The following is a 22,726-nucleotide window of genomic DNA, read 5'->3' on the forward strand; positions in this document are numbered from 1 at the left end:
CCATTTGCCGAACTTACACCCCCGGAGATTGCTCTCCGATTCCGTAGCGCATGCTGCGCGGGAGAGAATTGATCTGCACAAGGTCACCCCTTTTCGCTCGCTCCTCTGGCTCGCCGGAGAAGCACTTGCAGCTGGATCCCCGGCGAACGGAGATACGAAGCTGCTGCCATGAGCCCGGGACGCAGCTGAGGTGAGAAATTGATGCATGGGTTCGAATTTTTCGATTAATTTTCGACACTGAATGTTTGATTGTGTGGTTTTGTTATTTGGCGAGAAAATATTTGGTTGTTTGTTTACGAATGAAGATCAATTTTGCTGCTTAATCGATCGTAAACAATTCCGAAGATGTTCGATGAATTTCCCGCGTGGAAGGTTTTAGTTGCCACTTTTCTATTTAAATGCAAAATAGTTTCGATCGAAAATTTACCAATATTCCGATTGTTTTTACCAGTAATTGCAACTTGACGGAGCCACTTGTTACAGACCTGACTATCGGGGATGTAAAGCAATTTTTTTCTAAAATTGAATATTCGATAAGAAAACAATTAATAATTTTTAATGCAATGTCTACAAGTTACATTCTAATGAAAATAGCTGTGATACATATTTTTAGCACGAAAAAAAAGAGAAGTTTAAGCTCTTGTTGATTAAGTATGTTGATGGATTTCCCGCGCGGAACGTTGCAATTTTTGCTGTTCTATTTAAATGTGAAATAGATTCGACAGAAAATTTACCGAAATACTGATCATTTTTGTAAGATAATTCTGTATTCGTAACTTGACAGGGACATTCATTACGACCATCAAGGAAATGTTCTGAAACAATTTTTTATAAAATTCAATATTAAAAACCAAAAACATTGTTGCATTTCATTGGAATCATTAAAAAATGTCTATGACTTAAATTTTTGGAAAAATTGATTATGTTGGTATATTTTAATAAATGTATGCAATTTTTTACTATACAAAGTAGAATGTATATTTTTAATATTATGTCTAAAGTTAAATTTTAATTTAAAAAAAAAGTAACTTTGGATGCATATTTGTAACACATAGCAAGCATTTCCCGCGTGAAATTATTTGGTTATCTTTATTCTATGTAAATGTTAAATAGATTTAAACTAAAAATTGACCAAAATTTCGTTCATTTTTGTAAGTTCAGTATTCGCAACACTTGTTATAGACCTTTGATTTATCGAGAAAATCCCTGAAAGGATTTTTTTTTTAATTTAATGTTTGAAAATAATAGCAATTTACTATTTTTTAATGTAGAGTTAAATTTAAATAAAAATAGTTGTAATACATATTTTTAACACACATTTAAATCTTAAACAGTTTCGATCGAAAATTTACCGAAATTCTGTTTGTTTCTGTAAGATATATTGCATTCGAAACTTCACGAAAACACTTGTTACGGATCTGAAAATTTACCGAAATTCTGCTTCTTTTGCAATGCATACGCAGCTTGACGGAAACACTTGTTACTCTTTTGTCCATCGACAATCCAACGATTTTGTCCTAAAGACAATCTTTCTGAAATTTAATGACTAGTAACAAAAAAAAAAAAAAGATTTGTGATGATGAGGCTTATATAAACTAAATGCCTGTAAATTAAATTTTTAACAAAATTAATTGCGTTGCATATTTTTATACACATTTGCAATTTTTCGCTACGTAAATTAGTATGTTATCGTTTTGCTATTTCATTCTTAACGGAACATTTTCACAGACTAGAGAAATTATGGTTTTTAGAAAAACTTCATGATAAAATTTCAAGCGGAATGCATAGAGTTAAACTTTTTATTCTAAGAGGTAATACGAACACGGGTAAATATGTTATTATGTAACTCAGTTGTTCATTTCTGTTCTTCTTTTTCTCTCTCAAAATTAAAAATTTGCAATTTTTAACGTTTAGAATAAAAACAGTGGCTAGCATCAAAGAATGTAAACATTAAAGTCGGTTACAGTCAGTGATCCCATCAATTTTTCTGAGGGTATACTCCCAGTAATCCATTATGCACAATATGTGTATGCGATTACAAGGCGTTCAAAACGAGTTGATTCGATAAGTGTTAAGAAATATAAAGAAATAATGTTACTTGTGGTAAAATGTGGTTAGTATAAATACATCACTTTTGCTTTAGGAAAATTTTAAAATGCGATAATATGAATTATAAATGAAAATATTTGAAGCTTGAGGGTATACGCTATAATACTGGAAAATGATTGAGAGTATACGGTCGTATACCCTATGGGCACACCACTGATAACAGTTACAGCAACCTGAGATTACATTAAATAGAAAACTTCTGCCTCTCTCAACAGCATTGACACAGACAAAATGGTTTCATGTTTGGAGAACTGAAACTTGCTAGGGGCCTCCGTGGCTCTGTGATAAAGCTTCATCTTCTAAGCTAGAGGTCGTAGGTTCGATTCCCGTCGGTGCCCTGAGTGTTATTTCCTTCTCTTGTGTTGTAAATCTTTCCTGTGTGTGTGGTGTGTTCAGAGAAAAGGCGCTTGGCACGCAGTGCTCTGTGTATGCGTGAAGCTGTTTAGGTTCTGTGTAAAAGAATCTTTATCTTTCTTTACTAATAATAAAGCTGAAAGTCTCTCTGTCTGTCAGGATCTCTGTGACGCGCCTAGACCGTTCGGCCGATTTTCATGAAATTTGGCACAAAGTTAGTTTGTAGCATGGGGGTGTGCACCTCCAAGCAATTTTTCGAAAATTCGATGAGGTTCTTTTATATCGTAATTTTAGGAACAAAATTATTATAAGATGGACGAGTAAGTTACGAAATTATCATAACGTGGAACTGTAACATGGGCACAAGCCAATTGGCGAGGAAATTCACCATACATTATTTGTAAATATACAGGCGAACCAAAAGACCTTTTAATTTTTGTATTACAGGCAAAGCCGTGCGGGTTCCACTAGTAAATAAATAAAACTTGCCAAACTTGTCCAGTGCTCTACTGGTAGCGAACAACAGGGTCCAATTTCCCAATAGGCAGAGTAGACAGCAGCCTAATGCAGCAAAATTTCCAGAACCGCAAATTTTCTTTACCCACGCATTTTTTTAATGATTTTTTTATTCTTGAAAGTAAAACATAAGCATTCTTTCATTTTTCACAAATACAATTTTTTCTTGAAATTTTATATTGATTACTTTCACATATCTTATGAAAATCAAATGTTTTTCAAACCTGGTAATAGCAGAGGTGACCACCCTCCCTAAGAGGTAGGTTTTTTACGGGGGGGGGGGGGGGTTGAGTTTAAAGTTATTACTTATGCAGTAAAACCACTTCTTTTCTTGAAGCTTTAATTTTTGAAAACCGGTCGTAATCGCAAAAATTCAGTGAAACATTTCAATTTCATATACTATCTAATCAACTTTCGGTTCTGGTTACATTACTAGCGCAGCCAGAAATACCTTCTGGGGGGGGGTGATCAAAAATCCCTCCTAGAGGGTGTTTTGTGATCAAAAATATCTTCTGGAGGGGACTTTTTGATTAAAAATACCTTCTGAAGGGTTTTGCGATCAAAACAGGCCTTTCATAAGCATAAACTACTGTATTAGAACTTGCATTTATGTTAAAACCAATGGCTCTGGGGGGGGGGGGGGGGGGGTGTTCCCCTCCCCCCTTCGCTGCGACACTGGGTTACATACAAATTGCAATATTTTCAGCTCGCAAAACCACCAATCTTTACATTTTCGCTAAAATAAGTGCTTTTACAGACTAAATTATATTAAAAAAATAATCCTGTGAGGAAGGATCTAAATATTTGGGAGAAGCGGTCACTAATGACAACGAAGACATATTAATGAAAGTAAAATCATTTGAAATGTATTATATCATCTCTCGCCCCTGCGTTTGGATAGTTAAAGAACGTTTGGAAACGGCAGAAATTGTCCAAAAGTCCATTAACGATATTAACACAAAGTGTAATATTGTTGCCCTCTTTGCAGATGAGAAATGCTACGATTATTTTTCTTTTTCATTGGGGCGCAATTTATCAGTATGGTCTTAGCAATAACATCTGCAAAAGGCAGATGTAAAATAGCACAGGAAGTATACCAACGCAACCCATATAGTATCAATCTCTACATAGTAACACTGTATAGTATCTCCCACCAAAACCGAGAAGGTCTTGTTACCATTCGGGAGGAGTTATCTTCAGTATCAACCAAAGAAAATGTGTTACATAACATGGGGGGTTTTGACGGGATCATGACAGAAAAGCGAGATAATATTTTGAGAAACTTTCTTGATCACTTTCACTGGAGGTATTGTCAAGGATAATTTTTAACCTCTTTTTGACAAATTTTCTACATTATTAAGTGCGTTGAATAGAAATTTAGCCCTTTTTTTTTCAATACAGTAAAAAAAATTCTGAAAACGTAACTAATGTGGAACCAATAGTGACCGAGTTTGAAAATGTCGAAAAAAGAAAGGTCAGGAATTGTTTTTAAAAATGAAATCTAGTTTGATTTCTTAGGCATGTGATGAACCGCCATTATTTTCATCTCAAATGCTTATAATGTTAAGCATTTTTCATTTCACTATATTTATCTTATCCTACAACGAGTTAAACGATACAAAGCAGACCTAACCATTCTTAAATCATATTCGACAATGTGAAATGCTTTTTTTAAAACACAAATTCAGCCCCCATCATAAACAAGAGATCATTAAAATATAATGACTCGTTCGCTTTAACACTAAAACTTTTTTAAGAAACAATGACTCGTAAACACATGAAACTGATAGAGCGAAACTTGGAAATGAATGGTTATGACATTTGTTCAAGCATTTTAATGAGCGCATTACGGTAATTAGACTACCCGTGATACCACAGAGGCGCAGCTCATTAGCAGCATTAATTATCTCATTAACGGAATATTATGATTACCTTTTAAGTGAATATAAATCTTTTTAATTTATTTATGAATTGGAAATGCGTTTTGAGATCCCTTTCAATGGAGTTCGCACTGATATTAGATTGTAAACTCGACGTGTCACATGCTCGACTGATGGCGTGTTACATTGGCCCAATATGACCATCAACATCCTCAGATCCAAAACCGAGTTTAAATTGATAAATTAAAAAAAAACGAGCTGATGTGTGCATCACATGACGTTCTTTTACGCCAATTTAATGTTATTTCCCCATTATTGCAATTTTAATGTGATAACTCTCTAAATGTCACCAACAATGGCTAACTTGAAACCAGATTTAAAAAAAAAATCGCCAAATTTGTCGCCAAGTTGGTGAGAAAACTTGGGGACCAAAAGACTGGCGATATATCGCCAAGTGTCGCCAAACTATAACCACTTGAGTTTACATCGAAATTAACAATGATTTCCCCCAAAAAAGGTGCAAAAGACCCCTTTAGAAACACCCGAAAGCAACCAAAAAGAGAGGTGCACAACTAGACCCCATTAGGATTCTGCGTACCAAATTTCAACTTTCTAGGACATACCATTCTTGAGTTATGCGAAATACATACATACATAAGTACATACGGACGTCACGAGAAAAGTCGTTGTAATTAACTCGGGGTATGTCAAAATAGATATTTCGGGTGTTTATACGTTCATAGGCACTTATCCGCGTGTGGTCGGGTTGAAAAAAAACTCAACATGAATTCGGGGGTGAGCAAAATGGAAATTAAGGCCGAATTTTAAGTGAAATTTTTTTTCGCGAATACTTCCTTTTTTGGAAAAGGAAGTAAAAAGTATTTAAAAATTGGAACACTCCCGTTGCACATGTAGTTTTCTTTTCTTTTCTTTTCTTTCGACGACATTCTGAAGGCTACGCGGATCTTAATCTCATCAGTACGTACGTCAGATTAGATTTGCTCCAACTAGAGACTCTTCAGAAGGGAATCAGCAGGTATATTTTTTCATCTGTGTTGAGTACTCCCTTCTTTCTCTCGTTCGTTCCGAGAATGATGCCAACTGGTGATTCGCCCATGCAGAAATCATTTAAAACGCATTTTCTGAAAACCACCTTGTGTTGAGTAGCCCTTCGTATCCGTAACATCTCAGCTATTCAAGAAGCAAACATAAACTACGATAAAATTAAAGATTAAAAAAAAAAAAGATCCGACCTGAACTGCCATAACTCATCTTTATCTTTACTAATAATAAAGCTGAAAGTCCCTCTGTCTTTCAGGATCTCTGTGACGCACATAGCGCCTAGACCGTTCGGCCGATTTTCATGAAATCTTTACTAATAATAAAGTTGAAAGACCCTTTGTCTGTCAGGATCTCTGTGACGCGCATAGCGCCTAGACCGTTCGACCGATTTTCATGAAATTTGGCACAAAGTTAGTTTGTAGCAAAGGGGTGTGCGCCTCGAAGCGATTTTTCGAAAATTCGATGTGGTTCTTTTTCTCTTCCAATTTTAAGAACAAAATTCTCATAAGATGGAAGAGTAAATTATGAAATTGTCATTACGTGGAACCGTAACATGGGCACAAGCCAATTGACGAGAAAATTCACTATACATTATTTGTAAATATACAGGTGAACCAAAAGACCTTTTAATTTTCTATTACGGGCAAAGCCGTGCGGGTGCCACTAGTATCAAAATGAACCTCGCGGGCAAAAGCACACATAAAGTTTAAAGATTTTGAAATTATTTCTAGATATCATGGGAAAAAAAGGAAACGAGGAAAGATAATTACAATTACAAGTTGTGCTACTCGCAAAAACAAAAAGCAAAAACGGAAATCCCTTTAAAAAAGCCTTGGTTACTAAAATCAGTTACAAGTGTTTCATTTGTTAACAAATAGAAAATGGAAATAGAGAAAATTTGACATCATTGAGCCTTTTCTCTTTGTCTGCCTACAATGCAATGAAATCGGTGCCATGAATAAAGGCTTGGAATTGTATTTGAAATTTACTAAAAAGAGCCATAATTCCAGTTCTGTCAAACTTAGAAATTCAAAACCAATTCCACCAGTCGAGCAAAAATTCGTTCTTTTGGTTGGTTCGAATATTTTAATATGCGAATAAATTTTTCTTACTAAAATTGAGAAAGATGCTGATTTTAAAGGTTTTTAATTGATATCTTCTTCACCCACAAAGATGAGACCTATTTATCCAGCTGAGAAAGCTTTTACTTGCACAAATAAAAAATTGTTAGTGTACATTTAAAAATTTTAAGTGCATATTTGCAAGCATATTTTAATATCTTGTATATAATCCGGTGTTATGATAAAATGTCTCCAATTCATCTTCACAAACTCCTGATATTATATATAAAGCATTCTAAATTTTTCACTTTTTCCATGGACCTATTATAAAACTATTTTTGGAGCGCTCTCATCACAATGATTTGTAACCAACAAGCGATGGAACACGAATTCGATTCAATGAGGTGGATCTTCGGATATGTTCGGAGAAATCCAATTTATCGCGAAGAAATGAAAACACACACTCAGTCTTTTCTCTGCCATAAAGATCCCGCTGGGATAAGAGAAAAAATAATAATAATAAAAAAGAATGAATTTTCCCCCCTCACAAGGAAGTCTTGCTCAAACGAGACTAATAAATAAGCCATAGGCCGGTAAGTGGCGCCAAAGAACTTTTCATCGATTTCCTAATCGATTATTTCAGCGGTGTTGACATTTATCGATTACTCTACCTTTTTTGGCCAGCATTACTGACCGTCTGGACGGTGAGGGAAAAATTCCAAGTATTTCTGTACTTCATAAGGATCAGTAACCAGGTGGTTTCTTAATTTGAAATGTTGACAGGACGATGAAGTAATATTGTGAAGTATTCTGAGTGTTTTTGTTGAATGATTTGATGGGGAGTCAGTAAATATTTGAAAATAATGATTCTTTCTATCACTCATCGACGGAGTTTGCTCTTTTGGTGTGAAATGAATGCATTGAAGAGGAAAGATTTCAACTCAAAGCTATCAGTCTTTCGTTGTTTAATTGCTTCGCTTGCGGTGCTCGCTTTGCGGAAATATCTCTTCAAATAAAAAGAAAAATGTTCACATATTAGTAAACATGTAGAGAAATGCGAGGCAAAGTGAAATAGTAAAGGAAACTTAGCTTTTTCAAACTGAACAAATTGGAAATGTGCTTTAAAAATTAGAGTACATTCAGAAAAGACTACGTATTTTGTTATAAAACATGAATTGAATTATTAGTTATTATTGGAAGTAAATTTTTACCTTCAAAAAAAGTGGAAATATATTTTTTTTTTCATGGAACAAAGTAAAAAAGGAAATATTTTTCTCATGAAATATTTTCTATTTGATCATTAAAAATATTTTTCATCGAATGAGAAAATAAATAAACGAATGAATAAATGAATAAATAAGGAAACAATAAGCAAATAAATAAGCAATTAATTCATTAATGCATGAGAAAAAATTCACATAAAAAGCATTTGAAATTTATACTTTGTTTCTTAATTTAAACTTTCGTTATACCGCAAAAAAAAAAAAAAAAAATGCATCTGAAAGTTGTACAAATTTTAAGCTGACATAATTATTATTTATTTTATTTTTATTTATTTATTTATTCATTTATTCATCCATCCATCCATCCATCCATTTATTTATTTATTTTTGGCATTATAAGACGGGAGGTGACACTATAATCTACCGCCCTTGGTAACACCCGTGCTAGGAACGCCACTAGCTAAACTATTAGAGGTTAACAATCAACTGGCATAGAAATTCCGCACGTACTTAGAATTATCAATTAAATGCCTCCTTAAAAAATCTTTACCGCTATGATAATCATGCAAGCGAGTGTTGATTATTAAAAACACAAGTGGTGAAAACAATTAAAACACAATTTATAGTTCCTTTGAAATGAAACTTTTTATGCGAGGGCTTTGAAATTTTGATCCGCACGCTTCTTGTCTGACAGGATTGACGTAGTTGTTTTTAACTGTTGCCAAAGCAGCGAAAAATAATAGTAATAGTAAAGTTAAAATACTTCCGCTTTTTAATATTTTCCAAAAACAATGAAAAATAATAGTAGTCTTTAAAATTAGTTCGGTTAATAAAATTTGAAATTAATTTCAAAGCTAAATTTAACCAAGGAATTTTTTGCATTTCGGGCATTTTAAACTTTTCAAATAATGTTTCGAAGATATTTTTGATTCAAGCAAAGTCATCAGTTTAAAAGCGCATTGCTTCAGTTCATTCTTGAAATTAGTTTGCTGACTTTTAATATCAAAATGAACTTTATTCTTTAGACGCGTTGAGCATTTTTGAGGTGGGGAAAAACCGTCCATTTCGCGACACCTAGAGACCGTCACCTCACCGACATTTGGAATGCAGTGCATGCGTGGCTTCTCTCTGCTCCTTTCCGTGCGATTTTTTCTTTGAGATTACGAAGCTCAGTAGCTTGATCGGCAGTGCGTCAGTCTCAAGAGCCGAACTACAGTAGAGAACCAATTATCCGAGAAGTTCGGGACCATCGCTGTCCCGGATATCTGAATTTCCCGGTTTTCTGGATCGCTAAAAAGCGTTATTTGCCGTTTGTTTATGAGACTTAAATTACTATACTAAATAGTAATACATATTAAAATGAGAAGGAAACAGTTCAGAAATGCTTATTATTGAAAGTTATCCATAAGACCTGGGACCCTAACATTCATTTTGAAAAGGGGGGGGGGTCTGGAACCACTTTCCATGTTTTAAAACAATAGAAAATGAAGGGAAGGGCAAGAAACGAGTTTTTGAACATAAATGTGCAATTTTTCTACTATAATGTATAAAAGAATTTGTTTTCAGGGAAGCGTTTTTTTTTTTTTTTTGTAAAGGTTTGTTGTTTGCGATTACGGTAGTTATTGATAACTATTGCTTTTGCATTAAGTAATAGAAATTTGATTTATGAGTCATGCGTTTAACGATTTCTAGATTCCACAATCAACTGTACAAAAAATTCGCAAATCTGGTTTTCGGTGTTTCCCGCGCCTTTTCGACGTCACTTACGCTCTAAACGGCGTTAATTAGAGACTATTCAATAAAATATTGCATTAGAATGTGACAATATTCATTTTTTTAGTATTCAGTTGGAATAAAACTCGAAAATTTCAGACTTACGAGTGTACTTTTTAATTCAAGAAAATATTTCGGAAATGTTGCCCCGCGTTAAGGATAACCCTCTGAAGTTCGTTTTTGTAAACATTTTGCCGAATTATAGATGAGTAATATGGTAGTTATTAAGAAACCGCTCATACACTTTTAGGTATTTCAAAAAAAAAAAAATGCTTAGCTTTTCAAAAATTGCCGAAAATGCGCATTTTTCAAAAATGGCGGGAAAATCGGCAAAAGGTTGCCGGTTTTCTGGTGTCCCGGTTTTTTGGTTCCCGGATAAAAGGTTCTGCACTGTACCTGCCGATCGTGAGTTCGAATCTCACGCTTGTATAATATTTTTGAAGTGATAACTTCATTAGGCGTGCTGAGTGTTTTTTCAGATGAGAAAAAAACAATGTTTCTGATATCAGTGAGACATTGTGTTTGCCGTTGCCACTCTGAAAATGGACAGCTAATTATAATGGTTGCGGTTAATATTTCACTGGATAAGTTTTCAAGCACAATAGACACGCGCCATGTATTGCGCTTGATCATACACGTTTCTGTATGAAAATTTATTTGTTTATTCTAAAGACACTTCTGCAATACTTCAAGATAAAATTCGGAATAGCTTTGATGGTTTGCCAATGATTTTGAGTGGGGAATTCAACATTAACTTTGCAGATGATAAATATCTACCATTAATTGAAATTTAAATAGAGAGTTTAGTTTTTAACGATGTCCATTGATTAAAATCTTAGCACAACGAGATTTAAAACTACAATTTTGATGCAGCCTTTAAAAGATACTGAAATAGATTCGAATCAAAGGTTTTTTATTTTCCTATTTTAACTACTATAAACCTATGGTTATCAGTTTTGGAATATAATAATAATGATGATGATGACCAGAGCGTAAAAAATCATGATTTTAATTATAAATAAGATACATGAATTTGAAAAAAAAAATTAAAAAATGAAATTTTTTAATTTAAATCACATACTTTAAAATTTAAATCTGATTTTTGCTTTATTTTTATTTTTCTTTCATTTATTTATTTATTTATTTATTTATTGAAATGAATCCTGAATTATTTGGCATGCTTCAAAAATTCGAATTTCCCGGCATGCTGATCAGTCTCACGGTATGTCGGTTCTTTTCTGCATGTCCACTAAAGAGGGGTAATTTAGTGGTAATTTCGTCACCGAAACGTTTTCATATCATTATGCAAAACCAGTTTCAGCTGCGCATGATTCAAATCAAACTTGAAATAGATTGCATAGTTGCACATATAAATGCATAAAAACATGGCAAACAAATCGGCATTTGGCTATTGCCAGATGTCTTTTCATTCAAAAGCGCACTTTTTTTCTCATTATTACTATTGTTATTATTTTCTTCATAATGAACCCCAAATTATCAGGCATGCCTCAAAATTCGAATTTCCCGGCATTCTGGTCAGTCTCACGGCATCTCGGCTCTTTTCAGTATGTTGGCTAAAAAGGGGTAGTACAATAAATTGATTATATGGAAAGTTCAGTGTGTGTATTTTTGTTACTTATACTCATGGAAAATAGAATAACACGTACTAAGAATTTATTTTCAAATATTTCCTATATTTGCATCAATACTTACTTTGTAAACAAACTGAAATAGACCATACCAAAATGTATAGTTGATGTTCGAGTTACTGATAAACGTAAAAAGAAGACTGTAGCTAATATTTTGAATTTACAACTGATAAATTTTTAAATTTTTTAAAGTGCAATATTTTTTAAATGAAAATAAACACACACCACACACACACGCATGCGCGGGCACATATATACTCATCAAATTTATTTTCTAGTCTTAAATTTTCACTTCGGCAGTCCCATGACTGTCTTTTTTTCTTTTCTTTTTTTTCGTTCATGAGTGTAAAATATGTTCTTTCCAAGCACAGTTAAAGTATAATTTATTTCATTGTTTTACGCACACAAAGTTTATTCGTGAAAAGGATTATTTATGCGACATTAAAAAGGGAAAATTACATTAAGTGACCTTGCTGCAAAGAAGCAAGGACAAGATGTTTTTCCCGCATTAACACTCTATTAGCAGAAAAACAACTTCTACAGAGTTCTTTTTCCTTCACCGAGAAGATTCTGACGAGGAGCTCAGCGACACGTCGGTTGTCAAGTTGGTGAATTCGTGACTTTAGTTCACAAATTTGGTGACAGAATTTTCACAATCATCCATTCAAAAGACATAATAAGTTCATGCCATAAGAATAAGTTCAGTATGTGTATTGTTTATTACTGTTATGCATGGAAAACTGAATAACGCAAACTAAGAATCTATTTTCAAATATTATCTATATTTGCATTAATATTTACTTTAAGAACGAACTGAAATAGACCAAAAAAATGTATATAATTGATGTTCAGAACGCTGATAAACGTAAAAAAATAGACTGTAGCTGATATTTTGAATTTACAAATTATAAAATTTTAAAGTTTGAAACTACAATTAATTTTAAATGAAAATTAAACACACGCCACACACGCGCGTGCGCGCTGTACCAAATTTATTTTGTTGTTTTAAGTTTTCACTTCTGTTGTCAGTCCCATGACTGCCTTTTTTTTTTTTTCATGGTTTTGGCAACAATTAAAGGGCGGATTTCGAGTATTGTTTAGTTTTCTCGTTGTTTATAATCTAATTTATTCATCAAAATATACAATTTTGTTTGAATATGCCTGTTGTGAATATGTTGTCAGTCAGGCGCAGAAAGAACAAGAGCGTGGCGGGAGAGAAAACTTGCAGTTGAAGTGACAGTTAAAAAAGAAGAAAGTTTAAAAAAAAAAAAGACGATAAAAGATTTACTTTCATCGTGCGTCTTTATGACACACAACTTTTTTCAATCTTTTGTACAGTACGCTTCAAACAATTTTATGTGTTCTTTTCTCAATATATTGTTCTATTTTTGAAACCTTAATTTTTCTTACAGGTTTATTTTCTTATAAGGAAGCATATAAAGAAAAGAAGATAAAATGAGATCGAATCACCCCACTGCCCCCTGTGGAATGCTAATAGTGGAAACTAGACCGAGCACGCAGCGTTCAGAAATTTCTATATTAGGAATGAAATTACCTAAATTACTCAACTAGCAATATAAATTAAAGGTCAGTCTTAATTTTCCATGATTTTCAGAACTTTTTGATGTAGAGACTGAGTTTTAGTTCGAACAAAATACTGATGTCATGCAAGGATGGATACAAGGGAGTTGCGATGGGGGCGATCGCCCCCCCTTGAGTCGAGATGCAGGAACTCCTCCATGGCATATTTTTCATACTGAAGTTGAAAACAGTTTTAGACAATCTTCAATAGTTTTACAAAAAAACGGGCTCTCCCCCTCTTGCTGTCTTAAAAATGAAATTGTAGCACATATCTTAACACTTTAGTGATAGGGATCCGAACTTTGTATAAGAAGTATTTCAAAGTTCCAGAAACTCAATTTTAGACGATGTTAGATGACATTAAATAGGGTTATAGGGTTTAGGGTATCTTCTCAGAAAAGTTTCAAAAATTGAAGTCCAAAAAAAAAAGAGAGAAATATTGTAGGACACCTGTGATGGCGTAAAAGTAAGAAATGGAATTTGGTACACTCCTCCGCAACTTTGTAGAAAAGGAAGTGTCCCCCCAACGTTCCCAAAAATACTGAAATGAGACGATCTTTCATGGTGTTTGGAAGGGGGGAGGGGCGAAGTTTGCGAATCCATAAAAGGGTAAGGGTCTGAAATCAATTGCCCATTCCTTGAATAGTTTCTGGATCCGTCCTTGATGTCATGCTCTATTGAATTTTAATTCTTTAATATTAAAATTAATTTTGTATAGCTCATCAGTGCTTTGATGGAAAGAACGAATAACTTTTATTGTGAAATAAATATTGATGCAAAGAATTGAATTGTTCAAAATTTATAGTTAAACTGAAATTAAAAAATGATTTTCTGCTAAAGTATTATATGTTAATTTATTTTTAACGGTTTAAATCACTCAAATCTTTGCATTTTATTACATAACCATTCCAAAATGAGGTTCCAATTTCTAAAAATTTCCAATCTGTAAAATATAAATGTAATATATTACTGTTACATATTCGTTGCCTCAAAGTAACTAAGATATCTTACAGTAATTCCTGGAATTAGATGTCTTACTGTTGCTTTGAAGCGACGATATAATTAAAGAATCACGTCCTAGAACCACGTGTTTCCTTAAATTGTGCTTCTGAATAATATCGGTGCATCCGCTAGGCGTTGGCCTCATACGCCTTTGATCGTGGGTTCTGAACCCGTGGTAAAGATCCCTATCTTAGAGCAGGAATATAAATGCAGGGAGCAAGTCCAATCATTGGCTTAGCAAAAGCTGAGAATACTACTCCAAGTCACGTGACTCAACAACGACGAATGGTTGGCGCGTTTTGCGTGAAACTGCCAAAATAAACCAGATCTCTTTCAATGCTTTGCTTGAAAATCTATCACGTGACTTGGGGCCCTTGGTTCACGTAAGGAAGTCTTCACTCCCTCCATTTTATCTCTTCCCAATGATCCCTAGAGCGCCTATTTGGCTTAAGCGCTCTCGGCTAAAATCAATTCCTAGTGCAGTTTCGCACCGTGAGAGTTCAAGTGCCCACTACCAGGTGGGAAACTGGGTGTTAAAATTATCTGTGCCATTGACATCCGCGCGTTACGGGTAGCACGTGAAAGACTAGATGCCATATTGGGGGAAAATACTGAGTCTGAAAAAGACTAAGGCCTCTGACGCAGCCCCATTATAATGAAATAATAATATTGGTGCTAAAATTTCTGACTTAATCTAACATGAATTTTGGTTACATTTTAAAAAGCTTTATGAGTGACCAAACACATTTTCATAACTTCCTTCTACTGTCTGACCACCGATTAGATTGAAAGGCGAACATCCGGTTTACAGACGGAAATGGATGCATCTATTAGTTTGAAGAAGTGCCAGTTTGTCGTTACAGATGTTTGTTAGCCTTTACATTAACCAGAGTTGAATGGAAATGAACGAAGCACGTACCTCAATATATTTTCCTTTTCTCCTTCATTCAGATTGTCTTGTCTTAGCAGGCTGCTTGCCAATTCTATGGCAAACATGGGCAGACAGTGTTCCTACATTAGGTCTGCGGTGACTGATTGATAAGGAGTCATTCCATATAAAATCAACAAATTTTCAGAAACCTCCGTGCCGCACCATTTCAGATTTTGATGAAATTTGGTTGGTAATATGTACTAACATCATGTACTCCAAAACAGTTTGTTTTATTTCTTGAAAAAAAATTTTTCCTGAGATATAGCCCTTTCGTTCCTCCGCGGATGCGTAAATTTTGCTTTTTTTTACCTTTCTTCTGGGAGCTGTAGTGGATTTATTTATATTAGTCGAAAGATCAAATACGGCTTATTGTAAAGCTAAAAGAATGAACTTTTGTTTGTGCATAATAAAAAACTATTTAAGTTAAACCTAATTAGAAAAATTTCAAGGTCAAAACGTGGTTAAGAAACGGCTGTTTTGGTTATTTTGGGCATGAAAATAACAACGAAGGACTTTCAGTAATAGGCTAATTTTTTTTTCTGTTACACTGAGGTATACATACTAGAAGCAGAAGAAAAATTAAGCTACTACTGATAGTCCTTCATTATGAAAAAATTGCTTAAACTTGAGAAAAAATGAAAAATGTACTTTTTCACCCTCCAAAAAAGCCCGGTAGGTAAGGGAATAAAAATCTAAAAATGCTATAGCAAGAAGCCGTCACATTGACCTTTAAAACAAAACAAAAACTGTCTTGTTATTCCCAGGCGTAGAGGAGATATAAGCGTTTCAAAACTGAAACATTTAGGGTTTTTTTTTTTTTTTTTGGCACAAGTTGGAGTATTATGAGTATTAAATGAATTTGCTTTGTGAAATTTGTTAATTTTTCGATATAATTAGTCACAAAACCGATTTAAATTAAATCTAATAACCGCTTAAAATTATAATCAATTTGGTATTTATAGCACAAATGGTTTTATTGTAAAGTGTAAACATTTTTTTTTTAATTTTGGATTTTAGTCAACGATAATTACCAATGTGGCAATGCAAATAACGAATTAGTTTTCCAAACGACATAGAATTAAATTTGCAGATAATGTAAGTTTCTCATAAACAACTCAGCTTCTGCTTTTTCTCTCAAGTCTTTTATTTGATTTGACAATGCATCGCTCTTAGAACGAAACCTTTGTTAAAAAGGTTAAGTAGTATGATGGAGGACTCTTGTTCTATTGGAATCTTTACAAAAGAGATATGTCATAAATTACATTACCCTAAACATTCAGAATTACATTCAGTCATTGAATTCGCAGATGAAGATATAAAATTATTTTCAATTAGTGCGGTGATATAGAGAATGTTTGTACTTTTCATAGGGAAAAGTTTTTGAACAGATACTTTTATATTTATGGAAAATCTTGCTCCGACCCCTACAATATTCACTCAAAATCTGTTAAAAATCCCTAAGACAAATATCAATTGAACTTTCAATGTGCAATTCTAATCTGAAATTAATTCCTGGAAAAACGTTATGTTCAAGATGTTTGGACAAAATTAGAACCTCTAAATGAGACACAGATAGTGACATTGAAAATGAGTGCTTAGGCACTTTTGAACCGAAACCTGCTCTCGTCAAAGAAGTAAACAAAGCTTGCATAGCCCTTAACATTTATCCAGTAAATTCACAGAAGCGTTCAGCTGAAGAAAGGGATTCAATTTTAAAGAAGAAAGTTAGTAAAATAGCTAAATCTGCAGCTGAAAAACTAAGTAAAGCCTTTGGTTTGAACATTTCTGCTGACAATGAGAATTTCTCACAAAACTTGCATTGTAATTTAGCTAATGAGTATGAACAACTAATTCACAAGCTCAAAGAATAAATGAAAGTTGCATTTTATACACGAGAAAAAGTAAATATTTTAAGTTTAGTTCCTAGTAGTTGGAGCATTGATAAAATCCAGAGGGAATTTAACGTCAGTCAGTACCTTGCTCGACAATCCAAATATTTAGTACAAAAAGACGGTATTCTGCCAGAAATTCGAAAGAATAAAACCAGGAATAAGCTTGATGAAACTCAATCAAAACTGTACATCAATTTTACGAAAATGAGGAGAACAGTAGAATTCTGGCCGGACAAAGAGACTGCATATCAGTCAGAAAACCTGACGGAGAAAAAGTTAATGTCCAAAAAAGGTTAATTTTATGCAACCTTAAAGAACTTTACAGAGCTGTCAAAGAAAAAATATCCCCTTATAAAGATAGGGTTTTCAAAATTTGCAGATCTGAGACCTAAATTCTGTATTCTAGCCGAAGCATCTGGAACTCATTCTGTATGTGTATGCATCATCTACCAGAACGTAAAACTAATGCTCTCGGCCTTGAAATCAGACATAGACTACAAGTATCTCCTCACTTGTATGGTCTGCAACACTGATAGAGATTCTTGTGTTCTTGTAAAGTGTAGTGAATGTGCAGGAACTGATAAGCTGCGGGAAATACTTGAAGAAGGATAGAAAGATTTTGAAAAGGATGAAACAGTGATAAAATTTTCACAATGGGTATCTACGGACTGCTGCGAGCTGTCAACCAGTCTTCTTTTTGCAGAATATTTGGAGAAGTTACATGAAATGTTAGAGAAACTTAAAGTTCATCATTTCATAACAAAAAAACAAACAGAATTCATGAACTTAAAGAAGAAAGATCTGCAAGAGCTTATATTAATGGGAGACTTTTCTGAAAATTTTTCTTTCATTATACAAGATGAAGTACAAGCATATCATTGGTCAAGCAACCAAACAACAGTTCACCCCTTTATGTTATACTTAAAAGAAAATGAAGAGTTGAAAAACCGTTGCTTTTGCGTAATTAGTGACTCATTAGAACATAGTACTGTAGCTTTTCACGCTTTCCAGAAATTAGTAATTGAAAATTTAAAGGCATACTTTCCTGATCTGAAGAGAATAATTTATTTTTCTGATGGGTCAGCTGTCCAGCACAAGAACAAGAAAAATTTCATAAACTTGTGTTACCACCAGCAGGATTTTGGAATGAAAGCTGAGTGGCATTTTTTCGCCACATGCCATGGAAAGGGACCATGTGACGGTATTGGTGGGGCTGTTAAAAGGATTGTGAAAAAAAGCTAGTCTTCAAAGAACATTAGAAAACCAAATGAAAAATCCACTTGATATGTTTGAGTACTGCTCAAAAAATATCAAAAATATTGAATTTGTATTTTGCCCAAAGCAAAATATTGAAGACACTAAACATCAATTGCAGGCAAAGTTCGAACTTGCAATTCCTGTCCCACAAACAAGAACTTTGCAGTTTTGTTCCTGTCAGCTTCGGGATTCTTCATGTCCGTTTGCCATCTCTGTTAGAAGAATTCAAGTCTGTTACTGTCAACAAAAAAATTCCAGTAAAACGCTAGACACAAAACTGTAAACACGAAGTAAAAACTAAAAGCAATTTTTGTGTAAAATTATATTGTGTAAGAATATTTACTTAAACCTGAACGTCATTTATTGTACATAATTTTATTTCACTATATTTCAGTTAAATTTATCTCAAATGTGTTTCATTTGGTAACTAGCATGTTTTTTTTATATTTTTTTTTAAACATTGAATCAAATAGCATGCAGACGGTCGTTTTGTTTTATTTAAAAGCTTATATCTGCTTTTCACCAGGAAATAAAAGGATAGTTTCTGTTTTATTTTAAAGGACAATGTAAAAACTTAGCGATGTAAAATTTTATCAAGTGGTTATTTGATTTATCTCAATTATGTTTTGTGTCTAATTCTATAGTTTTTTACTGTAGCAGTTTATTGGAAAATGTCGTCTGCTAGCTAAGGGAATTTTTTTTTTTTTTTTAAATAAACAAATTTCACAAAGAGATTCATTTAACGCTCATAATATTCCAACTTGTGCAAAAAAAAAAAAAAAAAAAAACCAAATGTTTCAGTTTTGAAACGCTTATATCTCCTCTACGCTTTGGAATAACAAGACAGTTTTTGTTTTGTTTTAAAGGGCAATGTGACGGCTTCTTACCATAGCATTTTTAGATTTTTATCCCCTTACCTACCGGGCTTTTTTGGAGGGTGAAAAAGTACATTTTTAATTTTTTCTCAAGTTTAAGCAATTTTTTCATAATGAAGGACTATCAGTAGTAGCTTAATTTTTCTTCTGCTTCTAGTATGTATACCTAAGTGCAACAGAAAAAAAAATTGGCCTGTTACCGAAAGTCCTTTGTTGTTATTTTCATTCCCAAAATAACCAAAACAGCAGTTTTTTAACCACGCTTTGACCTTGAAATTTTTCTAGTTAGGTTTAACTTAAATAGTTTTTAATTATGCACAAACAAAAGTTCATTCTTTTAGCTTTACAATAAGCCGTATTTGATCTTTCGACTAATATAAATAAATCCACTACAGCTCCCAGAAGAAAGGTCAAAAAAGGCAAATTTTACGCATCCGTGGAACAAACAAAGGGCTATATCTCAGAGAAAAATCTTTTTCAAGAAATAAAACAAGCTGTTTTGGAGTACATGATGTTGGTACATATTACCAACCAAATTTCATCAAAATCAAAAATGGTGCGGCACGGCCCATTTGTTGATTTTATATGGAATGACCCTAAGGCATCGGACTCGTGACCGGAGGTTCCCGGGTTCGATCCTAGCCGGTCGAAGATCCACCGTCTTCATTAATGGTGACTGGAGGCAGCGCCGTGTCCAAGGGGAGGGTTTTAGGGGTTAAACCCCTCCCTTGGGGAAAAAATAAGCAAAATGAAGAAAATGTATATTTGACTTAAATTTACTTTAATGAGAAAGTTTGCGTTCAGCGTTTTTATTTTATTTTAATTTTCTCGCTGAAGTTTTTTGCGATTTACAACTGCTAAAGCCTTACAAACTGATGTAATATTTCGGAAAAAGTATGGCGGACGAACCGCTGAATGATCTACCAATGCAAAGAAAGAATATTGCTTATTGTAAGGAGCTTATGGTGAATTTGGCATATGTTACATCTATGAAGATGCATTAGTGATTGTGCTTGGCCATGTAATTTGCATCTGCAAAAAGCTCTTTCTTGTTTAGCTTATTAAGCATTATTTCAGAACATAACAACCTGATATACATTCTACATTATAAAAGAATTTGTGAAGAGTTTTTAATACTCATTGCAATATACTACATAGTAAACAGATTTAATTAAAAAGAAGCAAGCAAAGTTTGATTAAAGCGAATCTGTGAAACGAAGGAATACTTTGGTAACTTGTACAACTAGAGGTATCCTTCAAGAATACAGCAGTCCTTACATGTGAATAAACGCCCTACTGGGATCGGCAATTTGTCGTAAAACTAAAAGCTGTAAGGGGATTGAATCCCCCCCTACTGGTAAGATTAAAACCCCTCCCTTTATGAAAATCTGGACACGGGCACTGGAGGACTCTAAATATGCTCGTGGTAACAAAGTCCTCCAAGTGAAACGATACCTTTGGGGGTGCTGGACCACGGATTGCTCGGTTTCTGGTCTAAATCAAAAAAACTGAAGCTGTATTCAGGATCCCATCCAACTGGTTAAACCCCAAATAGTGGTGGGTACGGGGAACCCAGGAGTGAAAAGTATTCCTACAGGGCCATTCCACGGAAAACGGTAATTTTGTTCCGCACGTGACGCTTCATATATTTCATAAAAAATAATAATTTAAAAGGATGATGAACAAAATTTTGTTGCTTTAGAAATCACAACGCTTGTGTGACTTCTTAAGCAAAAACTTTCTTCAAAAATTATTTTTTTTAATGAAATATAGGAACCGTCACGTGCGGAACAAAATGACCGTTTTCAATGGAATGGGCATATTTATTTTCAATGGTTTAAATAATTATTTCTAAACTATTGAGATATGTTTCCTTTACGTTAGAACCATAGCTCTCAAAATCTACAATTTGCTTCGTCATTGCTGTATTAATAGAGCAAAAATACTAGCTTATTCATAAGCAAGTTACCAGAGGTTGACTTTGCATGTCTCGCATGTGACGTATGTAAATAAATTTTATTTTTAAAAACAAAATTGCGTAAAAAAATACAATTGTATCAGGAGTATCTTTGCATGAAAGGTAAAGATTTAAAAAAAAAATGCTTACCCCTGTTTCATTAAAATATTAAGAGATATGACGAAATGTTAATGAAATTTACGCGTATTTTTGTCCCGCACGTGACGGTGGAATAGCCCCTACATTAAACCTATTCCTATTCCTATTCAGAGTCACAACTGACTACAACTGTATTTATGTCGAGGACTGCATACTAAGTGCCTTGCCTCCATTATTTTATATACCGATAGATCGCAGCACCATCACCGGATCGAACAGTTAATGTGAATTTAGAACTAGTCCAGGAGCTAATGGCTACCTGGTGCTAGCACCCCCAGAGGTATCGTTTCACTTGGAGGACATTGAGACCACGAGCATATTTAACGTCACCCAGTCCCCTTTAATGACGACGGTGGGTCTTCGACCATCGAGGTTCGAACTCAGGACCCTCCGGCCCCGAATCCGACACTCTACCGATCGGGCTACCACGGCCCTCTACATTAAACATTCATGTATTTTATCGTATAGTTTTACTGCCATATTTTTTTTAATACATTTAATTATTTTTCTTTTTTTAATACAGGTAATCATAAAGAATTGATCACTGCCATGCATATAGTAAAAGTGATAGTCCTGGGCGCTGCCGGCGTGGGGAAGACATCCCTCATTCGCCAGTTCGTCTTCAGCGAGTTCGGCGAGGAGAACGCGCCAACCGAGACGAAAGCCGTGTACCACCCCACGGTCGTGTTCAACGAGCACGTCTACTCGATGAGGCTGGTAGACCTACCCGTCATCCCTTACTTCCCAGCGGACTCTGCCAGCGAGTGGAGAGACTTCCGGGACTACGGGCTTCGGAGCGCCTCGGCCTACGTCCTGGTGTTCGACCTCAACGACCTGGAGACCTTCCAGTACGTGAAGAGTGTGCGCGACCAGATCTGCGACACGCGCGACATGCACAGCATCCCGCTCTTCGTGGTCGGCAACAAGCAGGACTTGCTGAGGGAAAGGGAGCGGCGGGAGGTCGCCGGGCTCGTGAAGAAGCATTGGAAGTGCAGCTACGTGGAGTGCTCTGCCCGCCATAACTGGCATGTAGTGCTACTCTTCAGGGAACTCGTTAGGGCTCTCGACTACGTGGATTATGGACAGAAATTACCGTCGTACAGTTCCCCACGTTTCGAGAGCCTGCACGCGCATAGAGATAGGAGGGGGGAATCTGTTGTTAAGTGCTCTATCATGTAAGGGAAGGATTGGTGTGCGAGGCGATCTACCGCTTTAATATTTCATAGGTGGCGCCACTATTTTTTTTTTAATTGCCAAAGAAGCTGTTTAAAGAACGTAAGCTTTTGTACACTTTTTGCGATCCTCCCAATTTTGGCATCCAGTCTTTAATGTGTCACCCGTTTAGTTGTGGATGTCAGTGGTCTATAGAATTTTGGCCTCCAGTTGTCTACTATATGGAAGAACTTCAGGATGCAGATTCGGAATAGGAATTTAATTTAATTTGG

General features: G+C 34.7%; 1 protein-coding gene across 1 annotated transcript; it reads left to right on the top strand.

Annotated features, from left to right (window-relative positions):
- Window positions 1-149: 149 nt before the first annotated feature.
- Window positions 150-22,507, top strand: LOC129226617 (ras-like protein family member 10B). The gene is made up of 3 exons (XM_054861249.1): window positions 150-190; window positions 13,040-13,214; window positions 21,805-22,507. Exon 3 carries the CDS (start codon window positions 21,831-21,833, stop codon window positions 22,458-22,460), a length of 630 nt encoding a protein of 209 aa, XP_054717224.1. The 5' UTR covers window positions 150-190; window positions 13,040-13,214; window positions 21,805-21,830; the 3' UTR covers window positions 22,461-22,507.
- The last annotated feature ends 219 nt before the right edge of the window (window positions 22,508-22,726 follow it).

The sequence above is a fragment of the Uloborus diversus genome, chromosome 1 (genome assembly GCF_026930045.1).
Source record: "Uloborus diversus isolate 005 chromosome 1, Udiv.v.3.1, whole genome shotgun sequence".
In the NCBI taxonomy this organism is placed as follows: domain Eukaryota; kingdom Metazoa; phylum Arthropoda; class Arachnida; order Araneae; family Uloboridae; genus Uloborus; species Uloborus diversus.

Excerpts from the sequence above, each read along its gene's own strand:
- LOC129226617 (XM_054861249.1), top strand. The coding sequence starts at position 21,831 with ATGCATATAGTAAAAGTGATAGTCCTGGGCGCTGCCGGCGTGGGGAAG.